This window comes from Pavona decussata, unplaced genomic scaffold (assembly GCF_977016875.1).
Source record: "Pavona decussata unplaced genomic scaffold, jaPavDecu1.1 SCAFFOLD_8, whole genome shotgun sequence".
Lineage (NCBI taxonomy): Eukaryota > Metazoa > Cnidaria > Anthozoa > Scleractinia > Agariciidae > Pavona > Pavona decussata.
The window spans coordinates 454,009-478,051 of record NW_028145431.1 but is presented as its reverse complement, the minus strand read 5'-3'; the positions used below and the strand labels follow the sequence as shown (position 1 = coordinate 478,051).

Here is a 24,043-nt window from a genome sequence, read left to right as displayed (position 1 = left end):
CAACTTCCTGTCTAACCTCGTCTCTGACAAGGAACTGACCTCAAGAATTTACAATGGGCGAAAAAGTCCGACCTTTCATTTATTCTCGTCTAGCAGTTTTCGTCAGTATTTGTGTTCAGGAAGATATTTTATCGCACGCGTAACAAAGTCTCGGCATAAACTGTATAAAGCCGATTTTATCTCTGACAGTTCGCTACTCAGACGCTGCGGTATAGGCCTCAAGTACTACCGCTTATAATCTGTCCCAGAATGATTCGCGAAGGTTAAAGTGCTCGAAGCTTTAGAGCCATGCATCTGCGGTGATGTGCATATGCATCGAATGAAATGGTCTAAAATGATCTCAGAAAATCATTACAAGCTGATATTGGCTTTAAAGGACGCTATAACAATAATAATGGCTCCACAAAATAATTTTATTTTGCCAAAGATATGAAACAAAAATGTGTCGTAATAATACAATGCACAAAAATGCGTTATTACATAACGTCCACTAACTTATTAAAATATCAAACTGTAACGATCAGTCGCTGTCTGACGGATATATTATCTAGAGTCACTTTCTCCCCAGGCTTCTCAAAGGACAACGCGAAGACGCCGCTTTCAACTGAGGGAGCTAAGAAGCCTAGTGGCATTTACATTGATTAAAATCTTGATATTTGGAAATTTTAAGATCATGTGACCGGCTAGCTAGCTTTGCGGTTGTAAACTCTTCTCTTTCCTTCACTGCATTGAGCTAACCCTAACCTATTGGTTGAATAGCATACTGAGAGGCTACCTGTAAAATGTCAGTTTGACTGTTTATGGCAAGCACTAGCCTGAAGTAACTAGGCTCACTGACTCTGGATTGATCGTGATGTTAATGCTCACTATAGACCTTTATCACGGTAATTTGAAATTTCGATGGAGGCCATATAACGGCGGAGAAAACAATTGGTAAATAGGCCAAGTTTGAGAAGATATAGTTTCGTAAATCCAGGACTTTTTGCAGTCGGGCAAAAACTCGCCCGTTTCCATAGGAACGTCTATAAACTTTTCAGACTTAACGAAACTATAAATTAGCTACTTTAAAAGAAAAGACTCTCAAACTTTAATTTTAAGGTGCTCTTTCCAGTAGTGTCAATGGGTTTTCCTTTCGCACATAACCTACATCGACATTTTTAATTACTGTGATAAACTTAACAAGAATAAATCACAGGCAGACCTCGAAAGTCTACACCAACCAAAGCTTATAAAACATGTAAATAATATATATATTTAGCCAAGCCTAAAAGCGGAGCTCCAATTTTTTTCGTAGCATTTATAGAAATCTGCATATCGTATGAACGTAGTAACCTTACCAGTTCCTCATCCTTTCTGCAGTTATATATACTTTTAGTGCATATGCAGCAAACTGCCCATAAACAATGACAATGTAATACAGAGGGCACAATTATTTAAAGGGACACAGTCACCTGGTGCACATGCGCATTAGATACCATTTCTTAGGTGATTTGCATATCACACTTCATCACAAGTCTCGCGCTGAGAAGCGCATCCTTTGAAAAATGTAAACAAACCTTGTCGAGTCGAAGTATTTGCCAGTCAAAATTATTATAATGATTATAGACCTAATGTCATATTAGAACACTCATTTTCTTGATACCATGGAGAATTTACTGATGGACTTGTCCAGGGAAAGTCAAACGTCAACGAATACCTCTGAAGTCGAAGAATCATTTAATCGTTTATTTCGGTATCCGGTCGTGTGAAAAATTATCTTAGCTGTTTCTACGTTTCACAGTGTTTGCATGAGAAGCAAATTGAGTTCAAATATTAGAGAATATGTCAATTTTTAAAACGTAGCGAATCGAGCGAGCTGCAGTGTAGCGAAACGACTTTGTAGCGAAACTACCGGTAAGCTTTATTTCTGCTCTCAATCATATATATTGCTTTTATAATTTCGTTTCTACAACTTCTCCGTTATCTAAATTTAGGAACCAAACCCATGTCTTTGCAAGAACTCTTGCTCGACCCGTAGAAAACAAGGTTCTACTACTGGAGGTTTTCCTCGTCGAGGAGATAATGGACTGTGTACCGAAGCTTGTCTTCGTCTGAGCTCCAAACCAAGCAGCCATGACGCGTAGTTCGAATCGTTTACGAAGATTCCCACCGCACGAACCTTTCGCCAGGTTGAGAAAATGTAATTTTCCAAATATATATAATGGTGATTTGTTCTCCAATGTTTTTGATTGATTTCTCTCGTTATTTTAGTCAACGCAGGCGATTTCTTCCCCCGGCGCCTTTTACGTTTCCCACCTCTTCTTTTCATGTTCCGTTGGAGACGCGATCCATACTGTTTTTAATCAAATATGATAAAATAATATCATAGGATGAGCAAAAGCATACTCAGAAACAGGTTTCCAGTAAAAGATTGAAAATCCAATAAAACACTGGGAAGATTGAAGCGGATTTCTAGATGCCGACGCGTACTTTTGATTTCGGGTTGAGGTGGACGCTTTTCAAAATTGACAAAAACTAGCGTCCAGGTCAGCGCGGTCACAAAGGTGTCTGTCCCTTTAATGCTGATTTGTCGCAATCTTGTCCCCAGAGCCCCCGCGCGTGAGACCCGAGATTGCTAGTACCCAGATTCTTCGTACAAACGCGCGAACTTCAATTTCATAAACAAATATGGCGGACGATTTGGAGAATTTAGTTGTCTTGCTTTGTTCTAAAGATTTGGATAAAAATAGCTGTGTTTAGACGTCTTCCTTGCATTAGGGTGGTGCATCTAATCAGCATGGTGGATCAAGGATCTTTTTAAGCGCTAGGAAACCAAGGAGAAGTTTTCAAATCTGGAGTCGATCGAAGTTTTCCTAGTTGCCTCATCTTATTTTTCCTGCGTGACTGTGTGAAAAATGTTCCGTTCTACAGCAGATCAGTTGGGTTGAAGGAAAATTTTTAGTGTGATAAATGTCAAAAGTAGAAGGGGTTTTCCTGTGTTGGCGAAAGGCAAAAGGTCCGACGGCTCTGTCAATCTAGGAGGTAAGGACAAACTTCAAATATTTGTCAGTTTATGTATGGATGCACACGCACCTTTGTACTAGGGGGAGCAATGAAACCTTTGATGTTTGATCAAGATAATGCTAAAATTGCAAGTTAATACGGACAATAGTAGGCCAGTGTCGTTATATGAATTCATGTGGTCGGCTATATTACATAATATGCACAATACTAAGAGATCTTTTCAAAATGCGGACCAATTAAACAACGAGTCATTAATCATGGAGGTTTTCAAAATATTTTAAATTTCATCGTTTTCTAGTCAAATCGAGTGATTTTTTTGTTGATGTTTAGGTTCTATTTGAGGGAGATGCACATTGGAGAATGTTTGAATACAGGATAAATATTTCAAGTCAAATGACACAAAGCTTAAAAGCTTTGTGTCATTTTTCTATTTTCTTCAAAATACTGCACTTGTAGCTGATGAATTCAATAAATTAGATTAAAAAGCTCATTTTAAAAATTTCTGTTTTTCCCAGGTTGATAGCTATTCTTGTACACATAGAGAAGTTTATTTTGGTTTTTTTAGAATCTCAAAACTAGGTGCTCAGTTCCATCAGCCTTTGATATTGATTTACTAGAGAGTCAAGATGTCTTTTTGCGAAGGAATAATCCAGACAATAGGAGGATTTATTTAAGCGAAAAAAAAAAATTTAGGGGTTAGGTGCACTTTAACTTAATCTACGTGTATTTGTAAGAATGCAGTATAATTTTCCCAATTTAAGAGTACAGACAATAAAAATGACATCAGATGTAACGTACGCGCACACTTTCTCAACGAAAAAAATAGCCAATTCCGCTCGTACTTTTTCCATGTTATTGTAAAAAATAAATCGACGGCAGTTTTCTATGGTCTATACTCTTATAGACCATAAAATGTCCAAAACTTAGCAGTGAGACCACTCGCCTGCGGCTCGTGGTTCCACTTGAGTTTTAAACATTTTGTGACGTCATTTTATGGTCTATAAGAGTATAGACCATAGAAAACTGCCGTCGATTTGTTAATTAGAGAGTGCATATTTTGTTGACCTTGATCCTAGGTTCTCCCTCCTTTACCAAGTTGGTGATGATATCATCTGCCCCTACAAATTCTGCAGGGGGTGCCAGATTCAATTGTCCCAAGATCCTTTCATTCATGGTAATCAAGTTGGTTGTCCCATACAATCTCGACTCCAATCTGTGTAAGGAGTACGTTCTTTCTATGTAATTGTTGAACGCAATAAATTTCGTAAGTCTAATAATTTATTCAACAGGAAAAAAATGTTTTTGCAGTCCCTAGCCATTTGTTACCTGGTTTTTAAAGTATGCAAATTGTTTAACATGAAATCAAATAACACTTGGGTAATTAAATCCTCAACTGTCCCTGTCAAAATCTTTACCAAAAAAACCCATCAGGAAGTTATGGGGTCAGTTATCCCCGGCCGTTTTTTTAACAGGTTGCTACATGAGAGTTCACTCAAGGAGTAAAGTAAAGAAATAACACAACAATTAAGGGATAATGAAATTTTGTGCTGTGCAGTACTGATTATACAACTGGGAAATCCGATAATAATTATCTCTGGAGTGTAAATTTCTGTGTGGGAAGGAAACCACTTAAATTTCCCATTGCCCTAGTGAGTACATTTGGTCCATCAGTGATCAAAATCCTGGGGTAATGGGTTTGAATCCTGCCAAAGTCAAAGAGTTTTACTTTACCTTGCATGGACCACATTTCCTTACTGAGGTAATACTGAGAAGAAAATTAAGGGGTTTTCTTCACCACAAAAATTTCTCCTGCAGATTTCATTCTCTGGTTTCTCAATTTAAGTACAGGCCTTGCTTCAACCTATTAACCTTTTGTCCTTACAAGCAAAATTCCAATTGAAGGTCTGAGAGCATAACCGACTTATGTCGAATTTTAGCGCGGCTTTCGATTTCGCACGGATTTGTCCGAATTTTGGCTCTCCCTGGTTTGGAAAACATTTCGCGGTTTTACAATCGTGGACAAAACTCCTTGAGAAAACCAAACACGAACAGAACAAAAACCACTTCCTTACTTCTCCCTCCCACCCCCCCCCCCCCCCCTATGCAATGACACCCGAACACAGACAGCCAAAAAACCACTCACTTACTGTTTCTCCCTTCATAATTCTACCACAGTTACTTCCCCCTCCCCCCTTCCCCTTATGCAATGTTGATTTGGGAAGCGATGCTTGCCAGGAAACTGTTCGTGACCCAAAAGACAACATTGAGTCAGGGGGGTGGGGAGGGATTTGGTAGTTTGCTTGTCTACAAGTGAACGCGCTTGGAAGGCAAAATTTGTTATAGGTTTTGTCCACGTCAGACTCGTTTTCCAAATTATCGGTAGGCTAAAAGTTTCCACTGTCCACGAGCCGTGTTTAGTCGCACTAGTTGTTGTTGCTATAAGTAACGTTTGAGATGATATCATGGTTTGCTTTTGCGGGTTGTAACAAGCCCAAAATAGATCAAGGCAGTCGGGATAAAGAACTTGCGTATCGTACTGGCTAGTTGGTTTCGCTTTTGTTTGGTGAAGTTTGTAAACGCACGACGTCTATGGATCTTTTGAAAAGTTATGAAATTGACGAATGCAGTTCACAGGAACTGGTGGAAATGTTGTCCAAAGAATCCCTCCTTGGTAGTGATGACTGTGCCGTGGCGAATTTTTGAATTCGATTATCAAATCCCGCGGGAACATCAGAGACAAATCCCGCCATATGCAAGGTGTTTTGCAAGCCTTTTAGTTGTGGTTTGCCAGGCTTGAAATTTGGTATGTAACGATTAACTTGACAATTTCAAGGCAATGATTCAATAAAAGTACGATTAACATAGAAATCAACGGTTAACACCGACTGGTCGTGAAAAGAATAGATAGTCTTTACCTTTTAATAGGACTGCCGTTAAAAATTAATCGTTGTTAATCGTTGTTAATCGTTGAAATGGCTACATGTCTTCCTGTTAATCGTGTAGAATGCTAGTATTTTGCGTTATCAAGAGTGATATGTCCACAAACGGGACAAAGCTGGATTTTACGCCAGGAAATGGACACATTTTCTCTTGGAGAATGTAACTGTAACTGTTTACACTTGGGACATTCCTGTCACGTACGTAGTAGTTTGTAACAGAATCAAATAAAAGCGTGACAGCATTCTTTTCGTTGCTTCCGCGAAAAACACCGCTTTCGTGTGCCGCGTTTCAAAGACAACGAGTGTATATTGAATACAAGTATTTAATCCTCAGTTCATTGTCCTTTTGTCATCCAGTGTTGATAATGTTACCGATATATCTTTACAAGATGGTAAAATTTCTCAATGGCATTAATACGAAACACAAAGCGGCGTGAAAAAATACTGGACAATGATTTTCAATCGAATTGCAGTTCACATGCAAAAGTTTGGACAAATCCAAGCTACATCGAAAAACGGGCTGAAATTCGACAAAGGTCGGTTATGCTCCCAGCCCTTCAATTGAAGAAGTCATTAGACTGCTAAACATTACACCGCTGCAGCCTCAAACATCACTCCAGCTTCTGGATAGCACCTCATCTGAGAAGTCCCATTCATTTTTACACAGCAAGATAAACCTACCATGTATCATTTAATAAGCATTCTGCAAAAATATTTCTTACTTTACTTTTCATCATCTGGTTTTTCCGAGGAAAAAAAAATGGAAGGTACAAGAGTGCTTAAAGAGAGTTGAGTGTGCATATAATAGTCCTCTTCTGAATTCACAAAATGATGTACAGCTAATATTTTGCTTGAAATATTGCAAATTAAAAGCATTTTATTACTTCATTCTTCAAAACAATCAGTGGTTTAAACTGTTCTTATATAAATGAAGAGGACTTTACATAAACCCAGTGGACAGAATGGAAAAAGAAAATAATATTTATTTAGTGTTTTTAAAAAGATGTATACCAGACTATGTGATAAGGTTTAGAAAACTGTACCACTGGTCACTGACGTCACAAAACCCATGAAAAATAAACAGTTATTGTACGGTAATCAGAAGTAAGTAAAAAAAAAACAATTAACTTGGGGTATAACATTTGTATAATAAAAATATGATAACTGAATCACTGAACAGTGAAATACCAATTGTTTTTAACCTGCAAGGGAAACAGAATTTTGTTCAAAAAATAGGAGGTAAAAATCTGACTGAAGCAAATCCAAGAGAATTAACAACTATTTGTTCAAAGAATCAGGAGTGTCGAAAAAATTGAGGGTTCAAATAACTGAGATTGCACTGTAAAAATAATACCTGTACATATTAATTTTCATAATTCATTACTCACTACCAAATTTGAAAGTTTTCTTTTAATTAAAAGAGATGGCTGATAAGAAGTTTGACCTTTTATCTGTTAAATCACAGTTATCAACAGAAGCCACAGTCTGGTTGCATTAAACATGGCCTGAATATCAGCCATCTCCTCTCCATATTAGTGGTGAGTGATGGGAAATGTATACAGGGAATGCCCCTTGTTCAGCATATTTTTGTTACGCCTCTTTATCAGTTGAATAGTTATAAGAATGATTGAGTGACAGTGCTCTGTTGCACTTCCATTAACAAAGTGATTCTTGAGCTATACAGTGTTTTCATCACATCTGTCATGATCTGTGATGGTAAATAAAAAGCTTACATCAATTTATTTTTTGTTATGGCTGAAACACAAGGTCTAAATCTACCAGAAAAGGTTACACCCTCTGTGCATGGCTTTTGTGCTCAGACAGTGGCAGATTTTGAAACACTCCTGAGGGAAGGTTCATAATTTATGCATATGGGGGCCTATGATTATTTATAAAATTCTCCCTTCCATATTTTGGAGGCCCCCCCCCCCCCCCACCCGATGATGTTCTAAAATAAAGATTTTTTCCTGACCCCCCCCCCCCCCACCCACGTCATGAGCTATCCTGCAAACCATGGTAAAATACCATGCCCAGTCTCCCCCCCCCCCCCTCCTCTATCACCCTTTTTAACTTAAAACCTCCTCTAAAATGGAAAATACAAGCATTTCTGGAGTCTTAACATTTAATGACATTTGCATTATAATTAGCGGTAACTAATAAATTTCACTTTAAAAAATCCTTTACTAAAAATTAAAATGATATAAAGGCTGACATTCAATGCATAGAGAATGCAGTGGTTTTATGTCATAAACCACATTTAAATAAATAGCTGTTGATTGCTTTGCCAAGGAATCATTCTAATATTCCATGTACAATAGTTACATTGTTCTAGCCCTCTACCTTCTTTATTTTAAAAAAAAAATGTTCAGCCATCATACAAATTAATTGTAACTGTATAATTTCTTTAACATACCAATAGATTGTCTTTAAAAATCAATTTTTCTGGAGAAGAAATACAATTACAGCTATTTTTAAATGTGATCTATATCACAAATAATGTTGTTAAGATAATGTTGTTTGATGAAGTCAGGTTCCAAGATACCGAAATGTCCAGAATTTGGAGACTCTGATTACCTCATCAGGATACATCGAGCACATGAAGACAGTGGCCAGGGGGAATCTGAAAGAACTAATTCTGCAGTTGGAGATGCTAGCCATTATCGATAGCGGTTCTATAAAATGGGAATATAATTTTTCATGACAAATCAGACGGAGAAATTTAGAAGATAGCTGTGACTAGCTGAGTATGAAAATCCCGAAGATAAAGAATAGAGAGAAATGCATGGAGGGTTGGTCATGACAGCATTGTGCATTGAAGATGCACCTGTTCTGTCAGATTACATTTAAGGGCATTTGTAACGGAGAGGGAGGAGGCATTTTTTTTTTCAACTCTACCCAGCTAATCATAATTTCATGAAGGGATAAGAAAGTTCAGCGAAAAACATGTCCCAGGCTATAATTATTTTTCTTGAATTTGTGACCATAAAATAAATGATCACCATGATGTCTGAGAGTTATACATGGAATTTGTCAAAGATAGTCCTACAAGGTTAATAAAGAGCAGCAGTGCGCTTCATGCAAAAATTGGTTGGCTGGCTCCATGATGGGCAGAAAATTATTCCACACCCTTTCCCGGATGAAGAAAAAATAAGGTACAAATTAAAGTGTCTTTGAATCTCTGGCTACTTCTTTAGACGAAACAGCACAACCAGTTGATTACTTTATGCCTAGAGCGCAAATAAAAAAATCATTCAATGAAGGAAAGCTGAACACAGTGAAGGAAATTACAGACTTTTCTTCTATAGTGTACCTTTGTGGCTTCTGAGGAGCTAGTTAAAATATACCTAGACCATTTAAATCATCTCCACTTCTCCAAAGATTTGCAAAATCAAGCAACCATCGAGAACTGACGAAACCGAGAACAAGGATTACAATAAAAATATTGGAGAGAGTTACTACTGTTGACTACAGGGTTAAAATCTCTTTATGGTTTTGAACTTGACATTTACTTGAAATCTGATTTATCTGATCATCAAAGTGATGGAGACGACACTGTTGCTGTGGGTGAAACATGGTGCAGTGAAAGTGAGGGGATGTTTAGTGAGAGTGAGTGATGATAGCGGGAGTGAACTTGACCATCCCCGGCGAAGAAAAGGTGCAGCACTAGAAGTGGACGGAGTGCAACACGCTTTGCGTTAAATTGGTGAATTGCTTAACCCTAGATAGTATAGAAAAGTGCTTAGACCTTAATAATATTTTTTGTTGCTTAACCGGCAGGGGTATTTTGCTGAATGCCGAATGTTGCATTTTATGCTACCTATGACAGTTTAGCATTAAAGGGGAAGTATCACGAAAATTTGATGTAATTTCAAAACCGAAAAATGTTTGTCTGACAACAGAAACAAAAAAAATTGGTGGCTAGGTTTGCTATAAATTAACACCCCAGTGCAAGAAAACTGTTGATTTAAGTGCCTCTGGCCAGGGACAGAGTAGGTTGCAATGGATTAACACTTCAAAAATATTAGGCTAATGTTTTTCAAGTTCTCGTATTTTTGTTTCCAAAATGTGCTAGAACAAATAATGAGTTGTTCCTGTCAAGAATTGAGTTTATTTTTCTCCTCTCATTCTTCTAGAATTATTTTGTAGTAAAGTGAAGGTCTTATTTCACCATTTTTAACAAAAGAGGCCAATTAAACCCCATGGTACTTCCCCTTTAAGCAACGAATGAAGTTATTTATGTCTAAGTACTTCTCTTTTAACTGTCTAGGGTTAAACACTGGTTATACAGACATTTTGCTTTAAGTTGTTGTTATGGCAGCCATTCCATCAAAGGATTCTATGAATTCGGCATTCAGCATTGTGCAAAATACCCCTGCCGCTTCAAAATCAAACTTTAAATCATACTCGGCTTTATGTGAATACATATACTACCTGTTATACAAGGTAGTAAGGTATCCTTTTGAACCCAAAAACCCATTTCAGTAAAAGAGGCATTCTAAGCTACACGATTATGCGAGTGGGGGTCCAAAATCAAGTATCAAAATATTACATGTATGTACACTGAAGGTAAATATTCAGGACGGGTACTTCCTCCTATAGCTTCCTATTGATATATATATATTTTTGTTTCTGTTGTTATTATTCTTTTTTAAGCCGAACTTGTGTATATATAGCAATTAGTACAGAAATAAACTAAACAACGATCTTTAAAAAAATTGCACAAACAAGCGAATAAATATAATAATACTCACAAATCTAAATCTTTGCCCTTATATCCTATTCTTTTAACTATTTGTGTTTGTTCTCTTTAAAGATTGCCACAAATAAATGTTAAAATAGAAATATATGCGAGAAAAAACTTGTCAGTAGTTTTCACAGTGTATTGCAAGACGTTTGTTAGACTAACTATATTTTTACTTGAGAATCAAATTTTCTTAAATGCAGCAAAACCGAATGAGATAAGAAAATAAACCTCCGAGGGAAATAACAAACATGGACCCAAAAATGAGCACAAGAGGCTGCTCTGGCGTTAGCAGTAGCTTTTACAAAAGTTAAACAAGCTGCAGTGTCAACACTTCAAGAAAAACAATATCTTGCAAAACAGCAAATTAAAGTTCTGTCAACAAAATCACATAAAATAACATACTCGCCTCTTTGGAGATCGATAACAAGTCCTTTTATTCCATTGCTGATTTTTCGTTAATTCGTTTTACAACGTTGAGTAAGCGAAAAGTTTCACTTCAAGAGGAAAAATGCAACGTTTCGTCGCGTCGATCGGATCAGAGTCAAATGATTTCTCTTCGGCCGCTGTTTATGTTATCCCGCCTCTAAAAGAGTCCATATGTTTCCCCCGCCGCTAGTTGCCCTGCTCTTTTTCCCGCTGTTGAAAAGCAAAATTGGAGGAGATTAGAAAATAAAACTCTGAGGAAAAAAATTTAAAGAAGCCCGAAAAAATGAGCGAAAAAGACTGCTCTAAAATTAGTAGTATTAAGCTAAACTGCGTGTCAGACAGTGCAAGAAATCAATATCTTGCAAACCAGCAAAGATTTGTCAACAAAATCACATGGATATACTCGCCTCTTCTGAGAATAACCAGTCCTTTTATTTCACTGCTAATTTTTTCGTTCGTTTAACGCTAAGTGAACGAAACATTCCACTTTAAGAGGAAAAACCCAACGTTTTGTCAAGCCGGATCAGAGTAAAATGAGTTCACTTCAAGTTTAGGTTGCTGTTTATGCCAACTCTCCCACCGGCCGCGAGTCGTATTTATACTCTTTCTACCGCTGTTGGAAGGCAAAATTTGGAGTAAATTAGAACATTAATTACATCCATTTTGAAATCACTGGTGATCCTTGGAATCTGATTGGTCCAAAATGGTGCAATTTATTCCCAAATTGCACCATTTTTTGCTCTAAATCGCATCCTTTCTTTAGCCCATCAAAATGGAAATGAAGTAACGCAAATAGAATATTAATATTGACAATGATACTCTGTGATTTCAAAATGGATGTAACTTGCGATTGCAAATCAAACTCGCGCTGCGCGCTCGTTTGATTTTGAAATCACGCGTATAATTTCAGACCAAATTGCACTCCACTCAGTTCAATTACCAATATAAAACTCCAAGGGAAATAATGAACATGGACCGAAAAAAGTGAGCTCAAAAGAATTCTGTGAAGTAAGCAGTATTTGCAGTAAACGGCGTGTCAACACTGCAAAACAACAAGTTCTTGCAAGACAGCAAACAAGCAAAGTTTTGTCAACAAAATAACATGAATATACTCGCCTCTTCTGAGAATAACCAGTCCTTTTATTCTAATTCCTGATTTTCCATTCGTTTTACAACATCAAGTGAGCGAAACGTTTCACTTCAAGAGGAAAAATTCAACGATTCGTCGCGCTGGGTCGGAGTAAGATGGTTTCACTTCAAAGTTCTGATGATGTGTAAGTCGATTTGTTTCTCCCGCCGCTAATCGTCTTGCTGTTTCTCCCGCTGTCGGCTACATAACTTGACTTTGTATTTTGTTGTCTTCAAAATGTCTTTGTGTATTTCTTAAAAGCAACTTCCCGCCATAGTTAGTAGAGGGAGACGCTAATCAAACAATGGTCGCGGCACGATTGCAGCACAGCTTCACCCAATCTGAGTTTTCCTGTGGTATTAACTAATTGTGGTTGTTTCGCCCGAAAGTCGACTCGCCCGAAAGCGTTTCGCCAGAACTTACGTCGATTCGCAGGACGAAATACACCGTATTAACAAATTCCATATGGATTTCATAATTAGTTCAAAGTTTTCACTTCACGGTAAAATTTCCCGGTAACAAAAATAAATCAATTAAATAATATTTGTTACAAGTCGACATGCAGCTATTTGTCTTGAAATCATAATCAATCATCTTGTAGGTAAATCCCTAACATCTCGGAGAAACTCGGCACCTCAACGTAAGGACCTCTTTTAGTTTGCTTGAACAATTTTTACTGATTTTACATCCGCTCGTTTTATCGTGTAGGCCTTATAGTTATTTCTTCTAATGTAAGTTTTCCATTTTATTCTTTAAAACATCGCTCTAATCGACGTGAGTCCGGGCGATATACCGTCGGGCGAATCGACTTTCGGGCGAAACAACCGCTGCGCTGCGTACGTCGTACGGACGGTCACATGGACGGACACAAGTGACGTCATAACCAAACCAAATTTTCTCGCATTCACGGGTTACCAAATTCTCTTAGCTATGGGGCTCCGCTAAAATAAAAACTTACCAGTGAACACATAGTCAAACACATCGTGGTTTTTCTGTTCCCTAACAAACATCCCTGAATCAATACTATCTTAAATTAATAAAGGATAGACAACTGACATTCTCTACTGACATATTCAATTACGCTACTGGGCAGTTGAAGCGACACTTGATAACTCTTTTTTTTTTTCTTTGACTAGTCAAAGTGGGGCTTAAAAAGGTGATGCCGCCTCTTTATACTTAGCAAGAAGAAATTTCAACGGAACAAAAAGATACAAAGACACGTCTTCATTCTATTGTTATCTAAGGTAATAAGGTTGTGTGTGTTATTTTAGCAGACTCATCGGTCTCATTATTTATACAGCTATTCATTAACAATTATGTAAAAATGTTGTCGGATGTTAAAGCTTCAAGCTTACACGAAAAAAACGAAAGGTAGTGTAGGTAGCTGTAAATCTTCTGCATTAGACTGTAAACGCATTCGTGGTGTCGGTGCCGAACTAGAACTTGCTTTCAAACGAGGGGGAATCGTTTCACATGTTTTAGTATATTCTCCCACAAGAGCCTCCATTGCAAGCTAGGTCCAGTTCAATATCTACAATACGAATACGGTCTATACGGCTTTATGTTCAAGGTTTCAGTGTCATAGGATCGGTGAAAATACCATAAATATTTCATTTAACTTCTGTAGATTTGAGCCTAACTGAGTTTGGTAAATGTACGGTTTCCGAAAATTGCTAAATTATAACGAAATTTCCGCAAGCCTCAAAACAACTGCAAATGAAATAGCTGTATAGAGAAAAAAAGGTCTTGGCAACTTAATCGAACATATCAAAGTTGACGTAATCTTTGCCATTATAAACATCCAGGTTGACGTAAATCTGTTTTGAGAAAAAGGAAAAACAAAGTTCATTAGTTACTGATAATTATTCCTTTGCTCAAATTTGTGTAATTTCGAAGAGTATCTTACTTTCAAGGAGACTATTTTTGCAAGCCGAATTAGAACACCAATTTGGACCTCATTAAATTCTGTGATAGGCCTTATCACGGTTTTTGACGCCATTTTGATGAGTAGGCAAACACGTCTTCAAATAACATTATTTGTATGGAAATCCGATGTCAAAATAATTTTCATAAAACATCGCTTCTGAAAAATCAATCAATTGAATGGAAACTTTAGGCTCTATGAAGAGGATTTTACAGAAAATAACTGAGGGATATAGTTGTGCTAGAGAGCATCTAGTTGCGTTTTGACATTTCCATACATTTGTCTGTATAGCAAACCGGCCGTGAACTGCTACTAAAAATAGTTCGCGGGAAAAAAAAAAATACAGGGAGATCTATGGAAAGTTCAAATAAGACTAGACGCTTTCTGACACAGCCCCCTGATCCTTCCATTTTTTTTTTCTTAAAATCCTTTTCCTAGTACCAAAAGTGTCCAATTCATGAATTTTTCAGAAGCGATGTTTTATGAAAATTATTTGACGTCGGATTTCCATACGAACACTGTTTTTTTCAAGACGTGTTTGCCTATTTGTCAAAATGGCGTCGAAAACCATGATAAGGCCTATTGAATTAAAAGTTGTGAGAAAACAAAATAGAAACACTCACACAACTTAAAAGTTAAAGTCTAAGAAATATTATATTAAACTCAACTGGTAGGTTTTCGATCTTGATTTATTTGAGTATTATGTACCGTGTACCCACAAATCATTCCTCATACCTTCTGATCACTTATCAGTAAATTAACGGCTGCGCAGATCCACTGGAATGTAGGGCGATCCTCAGGTTTCTCCGACCAACATTCGGACATGATGGAAAACCTTTAAAAAATGGATCACACTTTCACGAGAAATGCTGCTATGATAACGATGCTTGTGTTAACACTAGCCCTACTTCGTTTGTTCTACTTTGTGATCAGAGAGGACGGAATTCTTTGTTACTTTGACACTAAGATACCTTTTTGTAGGTTATGCTGCAGTTTTCGGTGGAAATTGCGAGGTAAAAAATCGGTACAAATCAATGAGCCAACTACCCAATCAGTTAATCAGTCGGTCGGTCAGACGGTTGCATTGTCTTTTTGGGTCAGTCGGTCCTCCAGTTGTTTTGGTTGGTTAGTCGGTCGGTCATTCAGTCGGAACTCTTAGCTTTAAAAATGCTGCTAACCTGAGAAATTTGACATCTACCGTACAGTGCAAATGACTTACAGTTCCTCAGAAATATGGATTGGTCTTGGCATGCGATATCCTCTTTCCAGCAAAGACGCTACTTGGTTAGACGTTACACCGGGGTATGGTGAATCACCTGTGAAAGAGAAACAGTATGTATCACTCAGATCTAATAACTTGCAGATTATGCGTTTTTGTTTTTTCATAAACTGGAAATTGCATGAAATGTTCTTCATTTACCTATTGTGAATACCTCCCACAAGACAATACCGTATGACCACCTGTAAATAAATAATACAGCAACGACATTTTTTAATTATAGAAACGAGATACATTTGCGCTACGCTACAATCACCGGTTGTACTATAGCGGCGTTTGATAGTAAATTTTACAATAACTGTCCAAAGTCCCGCGAGCTGATTGGCTCATAGCCTTTCATAGTCACTTGGCAGTGAAACCACTCGCCTGCGGCTCGTGGTTCCACTTGAGTTTTGAACATTTTTTTGACGTCATTCTACGGTCTATAAGAGTAAAGACCATAGAAGAGTGCCGTCGATTTGTTAACCAGTGCATGGTATCAATTAAATTTACATACACGTCACTCATAGTGCTGGATTCACCACGGAATAGAGACTCAGGGGGCGTCCACTTGACTGGAAGTCGAGCCTTAAAAGAAGTGTAATCAGAACAATAATCATAATTATTTGTAGTCATTATCAATCATCATAATGATCACGATAATAATCATAATGATAATCGGGGAAGGAAAGAGAACCAACGCATCGCAGCTATTATAGTTTCTAATTTATTTTGGCCAATTATCACCATTCAATTCAATCTATTATTTGTTCTTGTTAGAAAAATCGTCGTCGCTTCGGTTTTTCCCCCTTTCGATTCCTTTCCCTCCATTTCCTTTCGCTAACTACTTTTAGCTACCAGATTATTCCCAGATCAATTTCCGAAAAAGACACGACGTTTCGTGTCCTTTGCGCAAATATTGAAAGTTATAAACGTTCAATGTCGGCACGGGAAGAATCCCTCTCGCCCCCCACCCCAGTCTAGATAGGATTAAATGGGATTATGGTGGCATGAAAACCCAACAGTACCTGCGACGTTCGCACATAGATATCGGCATTCACGTCACGAGCAAGTCCAAAGTCTGAGATTTTACAAACTTTGTTTTCACCAACAAGAATGTTACGAGCAGCCAAATCGCGATGAACAATCTAAATACAAAAAATAATGTCATATAACATAAAAGAGAATATTTTTGGAAGGAAGCAGTGGTAGAGTTAAGTTGGCTCATCGAACGTGGTGGTCAGTAAGTTCAGCCGGATGGAGAAAATTTCAAATGTCAAGCTCAGCCAATAATGTTGTAATAAATCATATTTGTGTTCTCGGTATGGAAGTGGGTCTTGCTTGCGATGGAGGCTATTGCGCGCGAAGAAATATATAAAAAACTTATATAGTGTTTAGTGATGCATATATTTCCATGCTCGTAAAAAAAAACTCCCTCGCATAAGCCTCGTGTGCAAACTAGTTCCAGTCCAATGCTCTAAAAACTAAAGCATACTAAAGAAAGGTAATATCATATTACTAGGTTCTAACTTTATATCAATTTTTTCATCTTGTTTTTAGTTTTAAATAGCTGTAAAATTTGAAAGTATGTTAAGCACAATAAACATCGCACCCATCTAAACTTACGATGACGATGATGATGAAGATGATAATGATGACGACAACAAAATGATTATCTTTTCTAGCCTGTCGTTAAGACTTCAAAATGGTGACATCTTACCTTCATTTTGGCCAGATAATTCATCCCATCGGCTATCATCCAGGCGAATGATAAAAGATCTTTCGCAGTAAGCATCGATGTAGGGTTCTCTCCTGAATTATAACTGTCTGAGTGACCTCTGCTCTTTCTTAGATACCCCAGTAAATCGCCGTACGGCAGATACTCTAGTACGATCAGAAGAGGGCCTGTTGACGCACAATGAATCAGGGGAGTTTGAGATGCTGTAAGCACGTTGCATTGAAACAAATAAGCAGTTTGCCCGGGGAAAAAGTTCACCAAATATTACAGGAAAGTACGCTGGCGACGTTAACAAACAGTTTCACGAAAAAACTTACCACCAAGACTACAGCAGCCAATGAGCTTTAAGACGTGAGGATGAGGCTTGAGGTTTTTCATCACATTCAGTTCTGCAACCATGTCAACTTTGTCTTTAGGAGTGGCAGTATCTTTATTGACATGACGGGAAAATAAAACAAAATTATTGATGGGGGAGGGGGAGAGATTCAGCACGCACTCCATTAGTCAGAGAAACACTTCTCAAAGGTATGTTAATTGGGTGTCTACTAAAGCGGCAGTACATTTAAAAGGGACATTAAAAAGATAACAAAAAGGTGTAAATGTCTCACCTTTCAGGGATTTCACAGCCACAGTGTCGTTACCCAAGGTCGCTTTAAAAATTTCACCAAAGTTTCCGCTTCCTAGTAGCCTTACAAACTTGATATCATTTCGTTCCAGTTCGAATGAGTTAATATTACCAATATCCATGAACTCAGCAGGTTGATGCACGGTGTCATCCGAATTTGTTCCAGGCGGGACAACGTCCATGTGATTCTCTTTTGCTTCAATAGCAATATTCACTTGAAATGATACAATTGTAATGTCACAAATGACGAGAACAAACAAACAACTAGGCTGCAGAACAGGCGTTATTTATTTATTTATTTCATTTTATTCTATTTTTTTGTTTGCGTTTCACAGGCTTGCCGCGCCTCCACTCGCCTGAAAAACGCAAAAAAAAAAAATATATATATAAATGAATAAAAAATAATGCATGTTTTGCAGGCTAGCAAACAACATACTTGTTTCGAAAGCAAGGGGTCCATTTCTATATGACCCGATTTCATGCTAATGTACTTCTTTTAATAATTCTAGATTAATCCACCAATTGACCTAATGTTCGAGCGGAAAAGATTTAAATGAGACCATTCTATTGGTCATTGTAGAGTTTGTATCCAGACCACTAATCCTCGTGCAATGTCACTGATACACTGATGTTATTATGACACTTGCGCACGTTTCAACTGCTTCTACAAAGTACGCTGACGACCATTTCAACATGCAACGCTCCGGTTTACCTTGTACAACTTGCAAATCCCCCAGTCTTTTCTCTAATCTGGCTTGCGCTTTTCTGCCAAGAAAAAAAGAGAGGTAATCCTAAATAGCTCTAATGAATTGATCTACACTTTCAATGAGACCCCTAGCTGAAACAAATAATGTGCGTTATTACCTTTGTCGATAGATGCATGTACCAAGCAAGGTCAGCACAATCAAAATAATAACTCCAGACACCACAGAAATGGCAATAACAGTTGCAGCCTTCGATGGAGGATTGCCTGAAGAAGATCCTTTTGCAAATTCGCAAAAGGATTAAGTCCAAATTAATCGAGATATTTTTCTGCAAGATTGTTTACCAAGGTCTTCTTCACCTACGTTTATATTTATTGAAGGTATCCTGAATTAAGAAGGTCTAAATATGTCGAAATCGATGCAGCTATATTCAGGTGTATATTCTTTTTCCGACCTCAAAAGGAATGGATTGAAGTAGAGACTGGTATGAGGCCAACTAAAAAACGGTTCACGTTTAGTGTGGTAATTACAGCAAAATCTATCGTTAAATGTAGTTGAAATTGTAGTAGCCACTAATAAAAGTCAGCAAACCTGGACCACTTGGAATTTTAAACGTTTTTACACCTGGAGGTCCTGTTTCAAAGTTGTTCAGGGCAAACACCTGAAAAGCAAACAAACAAAGGAAAAAAAAGCAACGTTCAACGATCCAATCAATGGTTGGCCTGTCAGACTGTGGACGAGTTTGACTTATAATAATTGGTCTTTCAAACCGGCTTCGATTAACAACATCTCCAGCACTTTAAGGCCTGGTTAAAGGGCTTTAAAGGGAAAAAAAAATGGTTAATTTGAGAAAGCTTGAACAAAGCCAATGACACTGAACCAAAATTTTACCGATAGAAAGAACTTATTATCCTTAACATTTCTATGTATAATAAGTAGTGCTATAGATCACATGACATGTCGCGTGATCGTTTTCGTGGTAAAAGAGTTTACAGATAGGCGACGGTCTATAGAGAAAAGATCAAACAAAAACGCTTTTCTAATGAAGATTAAATATCTCCAGCCCTTCACGTTTGGAATGATCGTCCATTGTTCTGTAAAATGAATTTTTGAGGACAAAGATCATTTCTCAGTCTAAATTTCAACCTTGATTGTTAATTACTCCAATTTAAAAATTTGAGGAAAGTTATTCCAAACGTAGAATGTTGAATATATTTTAAATCTACACCAGACACTATATAAAGACAATTCTTTGCCGTATCGCCGATTTACGTAATTTTTCATTTTTTTTTTTTTTTACTTATCGACGTTAAGGCAAAAGAAAACAGCGAATTTTATATTCAGTAAAAATTTCAGCCTGTTCAAGACAGTCAAACCGAAGATATTGTGGATTATTCATATTTTTCTAACACCCTTCAATCTGCTTGAGATGGCCTTTCCTTAGGGGCGAGGGTTATTTAAAAGGAGCCATATACTACAGATGGGGCCTTTTATTTTCATGTGAAGGGATAGTGCCTGGAGAGGGTGTATTGGTAACGAATCGCTTCAAAGAGGGGCAAAGAAATATTAATTAAAATAACTAGTAATATCCAATGGTTAGGAAGTGCGGGCTAGAACACTTTTGAGTCGAGGGATTTTCAATAAAACTTTTGTTGAGCATTGAAATTGGTTGGCCATCGCGTTGGGTAGTTAGATTAAAAAACCTGCATGGCTCTGTTGAAGCCAGTCCGTATAGCGTACTGCGCAATCTGTCATTTACATCCGAGATTCGATGGGTTGAAACGTCCGATTACACCCGAAACTACTGTGCCTTTTTTAATCAAGGAAACGCTGTTTTCGAAGTTTTGATTAGAAAGATTAAAGTACAATCAAGTATAATTATGTGCAGCATATTGGTAGCGATCGCGCGTTTCCATTCTCAGCTTGTGAAACAGCGGCCGAAAAAGTCGCAATCTTTTAGTTTCGCTTCCTTCACTGTTTTTTAACTGGGTTTAGTGGACAGGTATTCCAGTCATTTGTCAGAGGAAGACACGGTTAAAATTTAAAATTGGTAGATAGAAAATGAAGAAAACGTGACATTGCCTTTTGAGATGATCTCGATAATATTTATGCAAATTTGTAATGCTACGCCGAAAATGTAAACATTCGCGGCGGCTTTCAAAGTCTGCTCAAAGGCAAGCGAACGGCCACGTTGAAGTTTTCCCGGTTCCTTGTCGAATTCTACCGTAAACGTTGTCCGTTTTTAAATAAGGAAATACGTTTTCCGAAGTTTTCATTCGAAAGATTCAAGTACAATCAAGTATAATCTTGCGAAGCGAGGATATTTCAGAGGCGATCGTGTTACATTCCGCGAAAAAGCCGCAACTTGGGTCAATCTTGTCCACGTCCTCCGGCGTAAGAGTCGATCGATTGGAAGGCTGCTCTGAATCGAATTTGCAAAGCCAAACATGCCAGCACTGCTTAAATAGAGCCTTCAAAATGCAAAAGAATGTCTAATATCTTATTCTGTGGCAAAATTGTAGGTACAAGTATGTGAACAGTTGCGCTTTGGAATCCAGTGATATTGCTGTTGCACACGTCGAGTCCCAATCTGTCGAGTATTCACGTGAAGAAGTTGTGAAGCAAACGCCCAACCAAAGCCCGATATTGGCCATATTTGTAGAGTATTCAGGTGAAAAGAACATGGTAGATGTTTCCACTGTCGGTTGGCATCGAGTCTCAAATGAAGTTCGTCGAAACAAGTCTTCAGCGCTTGCTGCACTTCTTCTTTTGACATCATAGCGAGAATTGAGTTTTCAAAAACACTGTTTATTTTCATTTTCAATCTTTGAAATGTACGTTAACACTCCAATGATGCGAAACTTTGGCTGTGAAAATCGAGTAAATTGGCCGACGCGGAGGCCATCTTTTAAAATATTCTACATGTAAATAGAAAAAAAGCACAAATAAACATTATCATTTATATCATTATCATTATCGAGTGGAAATGGATTCTGATTGGTTTACGAGGATTTATCGATCGATTTTGGCAGAACAATTTTGCTCCAAGAGTGCAAAATCAATCTCGTACCCAGAGTCTTCAGGCTTTTTGGTCAGCGGGGCAACGCCGGGAAGACTCTGGGGACATCGAATTTTATTACCGCAGGATTTCCGCCGTAAAACAATGGAAACAGCCAATCAAAAAAATTGATTTTTTTCGATGTCCCCAGAGACTTCCGGGCGTTGCCCCGTTGACCAAAAAGCCTGAAGACTCTGGGTACGAGATTAGTGCAAAATAGGGTTGCGGCCTCTCCTTGAGCCCGCAATAATGATAATAATAATAATAATAATAATAATAATAATAATAATAATAATAATAATAATAATAATAATAATAATAATAATAATAAGTCAGATGACCTGCTGCTAGCCATTGGGATTGGGGGAGGGGCCTCCTCTGATAGAAAGTGAAGTTCCCCTTACAGGGATATTATCAACTTTATCAAAACCTTACAACTTACCCAAAATTCATAAGTTTTTCCTGAGACTAGACTCTTAATCCGCATTTCTTTGTTTTTTGTTATCAAGGTTTTGGTGTCAGAAGAATCATCCATTCTGAAGTATGTCACACGGTATCTTGTAATTTTTCCGTTCTTGCATTTCAGTTTCCATGACAGCGCAAGAGAGCCATCCTCAGCTAGAAGGGCAGCTACTTCCGGTTTTCCGGGAGCTGTGGTTAACGTTGGTAAAGCAATGGTTAATTAATGCTGATATTCCCTTGAATCTAAAACTATTTTATAAGTTCCTTCACTTCGGTTCCGGAACAATGGCTAATTACATATATTTTAAAGCCGTTTTTAATAGGGCGTCGTAAAGCCACAGTTACTCCGCCAAACGCAAATGGCATGTTACCGGATTTTCTGTGTGAGCAAGGCACGAGTGGTTTTGAGTTTGGTTCTTAATGATTGAGAAAGTGGCGAGTTGACTTTCGACAGTCACCTGAAAACAGCTCTAATAACGAGATAGCACAGAGAGACGTTTGAAACAGCCGTGCCAGTATACAAGCGGTTATTAACAAGAACTCTGTACATAGGAAGATAGAATTAAGTCAATAATGAGGTGATGATACCTTTTTAATGCGATAAAGGAGTAATTAACTCCAGCGACCGTTCAATTTTTGTGTTTTTTTTTTTGGGGGGGGGGGGGGGGGGGGAAGTCTCGGGCAAAATTCTGTGATAGAGAAGAATGAAATTGTCACAAATTAATGTGAAATTCTCCTGCTTTATTCACTAAATACGAATATTATTGCATCGTGATTCCTAAAACAGTTCCAAGGTAGAAATAACGGTCCCTAACCTGTATCTAAGGTTATGGCCAGTATTACAATTCTACAGTGAATCGTGTGTATTTTTATACCACCTTCACAACTTACCAGTTCCGTTAGTCCTCAGGTTTACTAACGCAAAGTTCCCCTTGACACCGTGATTTCTTTCAGCCACTTTACTGACTCTGTTCTTGGCGCTTATTTTGCAGGTGTAGTTTACAAAGGAAGCCATATCGGTTATTGTTATATTTGTCATGTTTAATTCTTCCGTCTGTGATAGATAGCTGACTTTACTGTCACATGCTTCGTCATCGCAACTCTTGCCGTAATAGTCGCATGATTTTTTGCACTCAATGTCGTAAAGCACTTCAGTTTCTGTACCAATGGCAGCAGGAGGCGACCAAGATATGACAGCTGAGATATTAGTTACGAATGACGCAACCGCATCTCTTGGTTCAGATGGTATGACTTCATGTAAGAAAAAAGAACACACAAACATAAGCATTGGGGCAGGGTTGTTTACTCGTGCGAGTTGCATAAACGCGAGGTGATATTCGAAGGTACAGCGCCTATGAGCCTGGTTTTCACTAGCGACAAGCACAAGCAGTAATTTGACATTTTAAACATTAAGCTGAAACGCACTCAGCTAAATTACAGACACAAGGTTATATTATTATTTTCATTACCATGGGCCTAAATCATTTTTTACACCTGTGCTTGTGAATGCCTGCCTAATTGGAAACCAAATCTAATTGTTCTTTTACTATGCCCTGTGATGCCGTTATCCAGGTTTAAAAGGCTGACCCAACAAAATAGTATAAATGCAAGTACAGGAAGAAAGGACTGTTTAATTTTCTTTTGTCTTTACGTCGAACCAATTTCTCATAGTGATTCTTCTTTCGTATTCACGTGTCATCCAGTCTTAGGTTTCCACGAAGGAAAAAGCGTAGGCATCTAATTTTTCAGCACTTGTAATAGACTTTTATTTTCTTCTTTAAGGCCCACTTCGCGAATTGCTAATCTTATATACGGGGTATAACACCATCACCTTTAAAAGATTCTAATCTCGGAGAATTTATTTCAGATGATATTATTTCCACAGCAGACTAACATCACGGTTAATGAAAATCAAATGGAAAAGAAATTCAAGCGAACGGATACAACAGAAGTAAACGATTAAAAATGACCTACCACTGCAGTTAAACCCCTTTCCATCGTTGTACGTTCCACGTGAACATTCTAACATTTCA

The 24,043-nt window shown here is 37.8% G+C and overlaps 2 protein-coding genes and 1 long non-coding RNA gene across 9 annotated transcripts in view; 1 reads left to right on the top strand and 2 right to left on the bottom strand.

Annotated features, from left to right (window-relative positions):
- The window catches only part of LOC146488716 (ephrin type-A receptor 7-like), a 148,988-nt gene that overhangs the window by 33,228 nt on the left and 91,717 nt on the right, over positions 1 to 24,043 (bottom strand). For 4 of the 7 annotated variants that reach the window (XM_085113101.1, XM_085113109.1, XM_085113117.1 and 1 more), the window contains 13 exons: positions 23,985 to 24,032; positions 22,902 to 23,261; positions 21,991 to 22,199; positions 19,082 to 19,151; positions 18,651 to 18,768; positions 18,499 to 18,551; positions 17,770 to 18,000; positions 17,479 to 17,589; positions 17,144 to 17,328; positions 16,452 to 16,571; positions 15,941 to 16,011; positions 15,586 to 15,626; positions 15,461 to 15,481 (listed from right to left, as the gene is read on the bottom strand). In XM_085113101.1, coding sequence (XP_084969227.1) covers positions 15,461 to 15,481; positions 15,586 to 15,626; positions 15,941 to 16,011; positions 16,452 to 16,571; positions 17,144 to 17,328; positions 17,479 to 17,589; positions 17,770 to 18,000; positions 18,499 to 18,551; positions 18,651 to 18,768; positions 19,082 to 19,151; positions 21,991 to 22,199; positions 22,902 to 23,261; positions 23,985 to 24,032 — 1,638 coding nt within the window. Of the gene's footprint in view, positions 1 to 13,189; positions 14,059 to 14,900; positions 15,001 to 15,384; positions 15,482 to 15,585; positions 15,627 to 15,940; positions 16,012 to 16,451; positions 16,572 to 17,143; positions 17,329 to 17,478; positions 17,590 to 17,769; positions 18,001 to 18,498; positions 18,552 to 18,650; positions 18,769 to 19,081; positions 19,152 to 21,990; positions 22,200 to 22,901; positions 23,262 to 23,984; positions 24,033 to 24,043 lie in introns of those variants that run through there. The other 3 variants (XM_085113133.1, XM_085113139.1, XM_085113124.1) reach the window with 3 other exon arrangements.
- LOC146488719 (uncharacterized) overlaps positions 1 to 24,043 on the top strand; it is a 159,299-nt gene that overhangs the window by 58,245 nt on the left and 77,011 nt on the right. The window lies entirely within an intron of this gene.
- LOC146488717 (ephrin type-A receptor 7-like) overlaps positions 398 to 24,043 on the bottom strand; it is a 115,351-nt gene continuing 91,705 nt past the window's right edge. Inside the window, exon 19 of the transcript XR_014865302.1 lies at positions 398 to 815. The gene's annotated coding sequence lies outside the window, so the exon portion shown is untranslated. The remainder of the gene's footprint in view (positions 816 to 24,043) is intronic.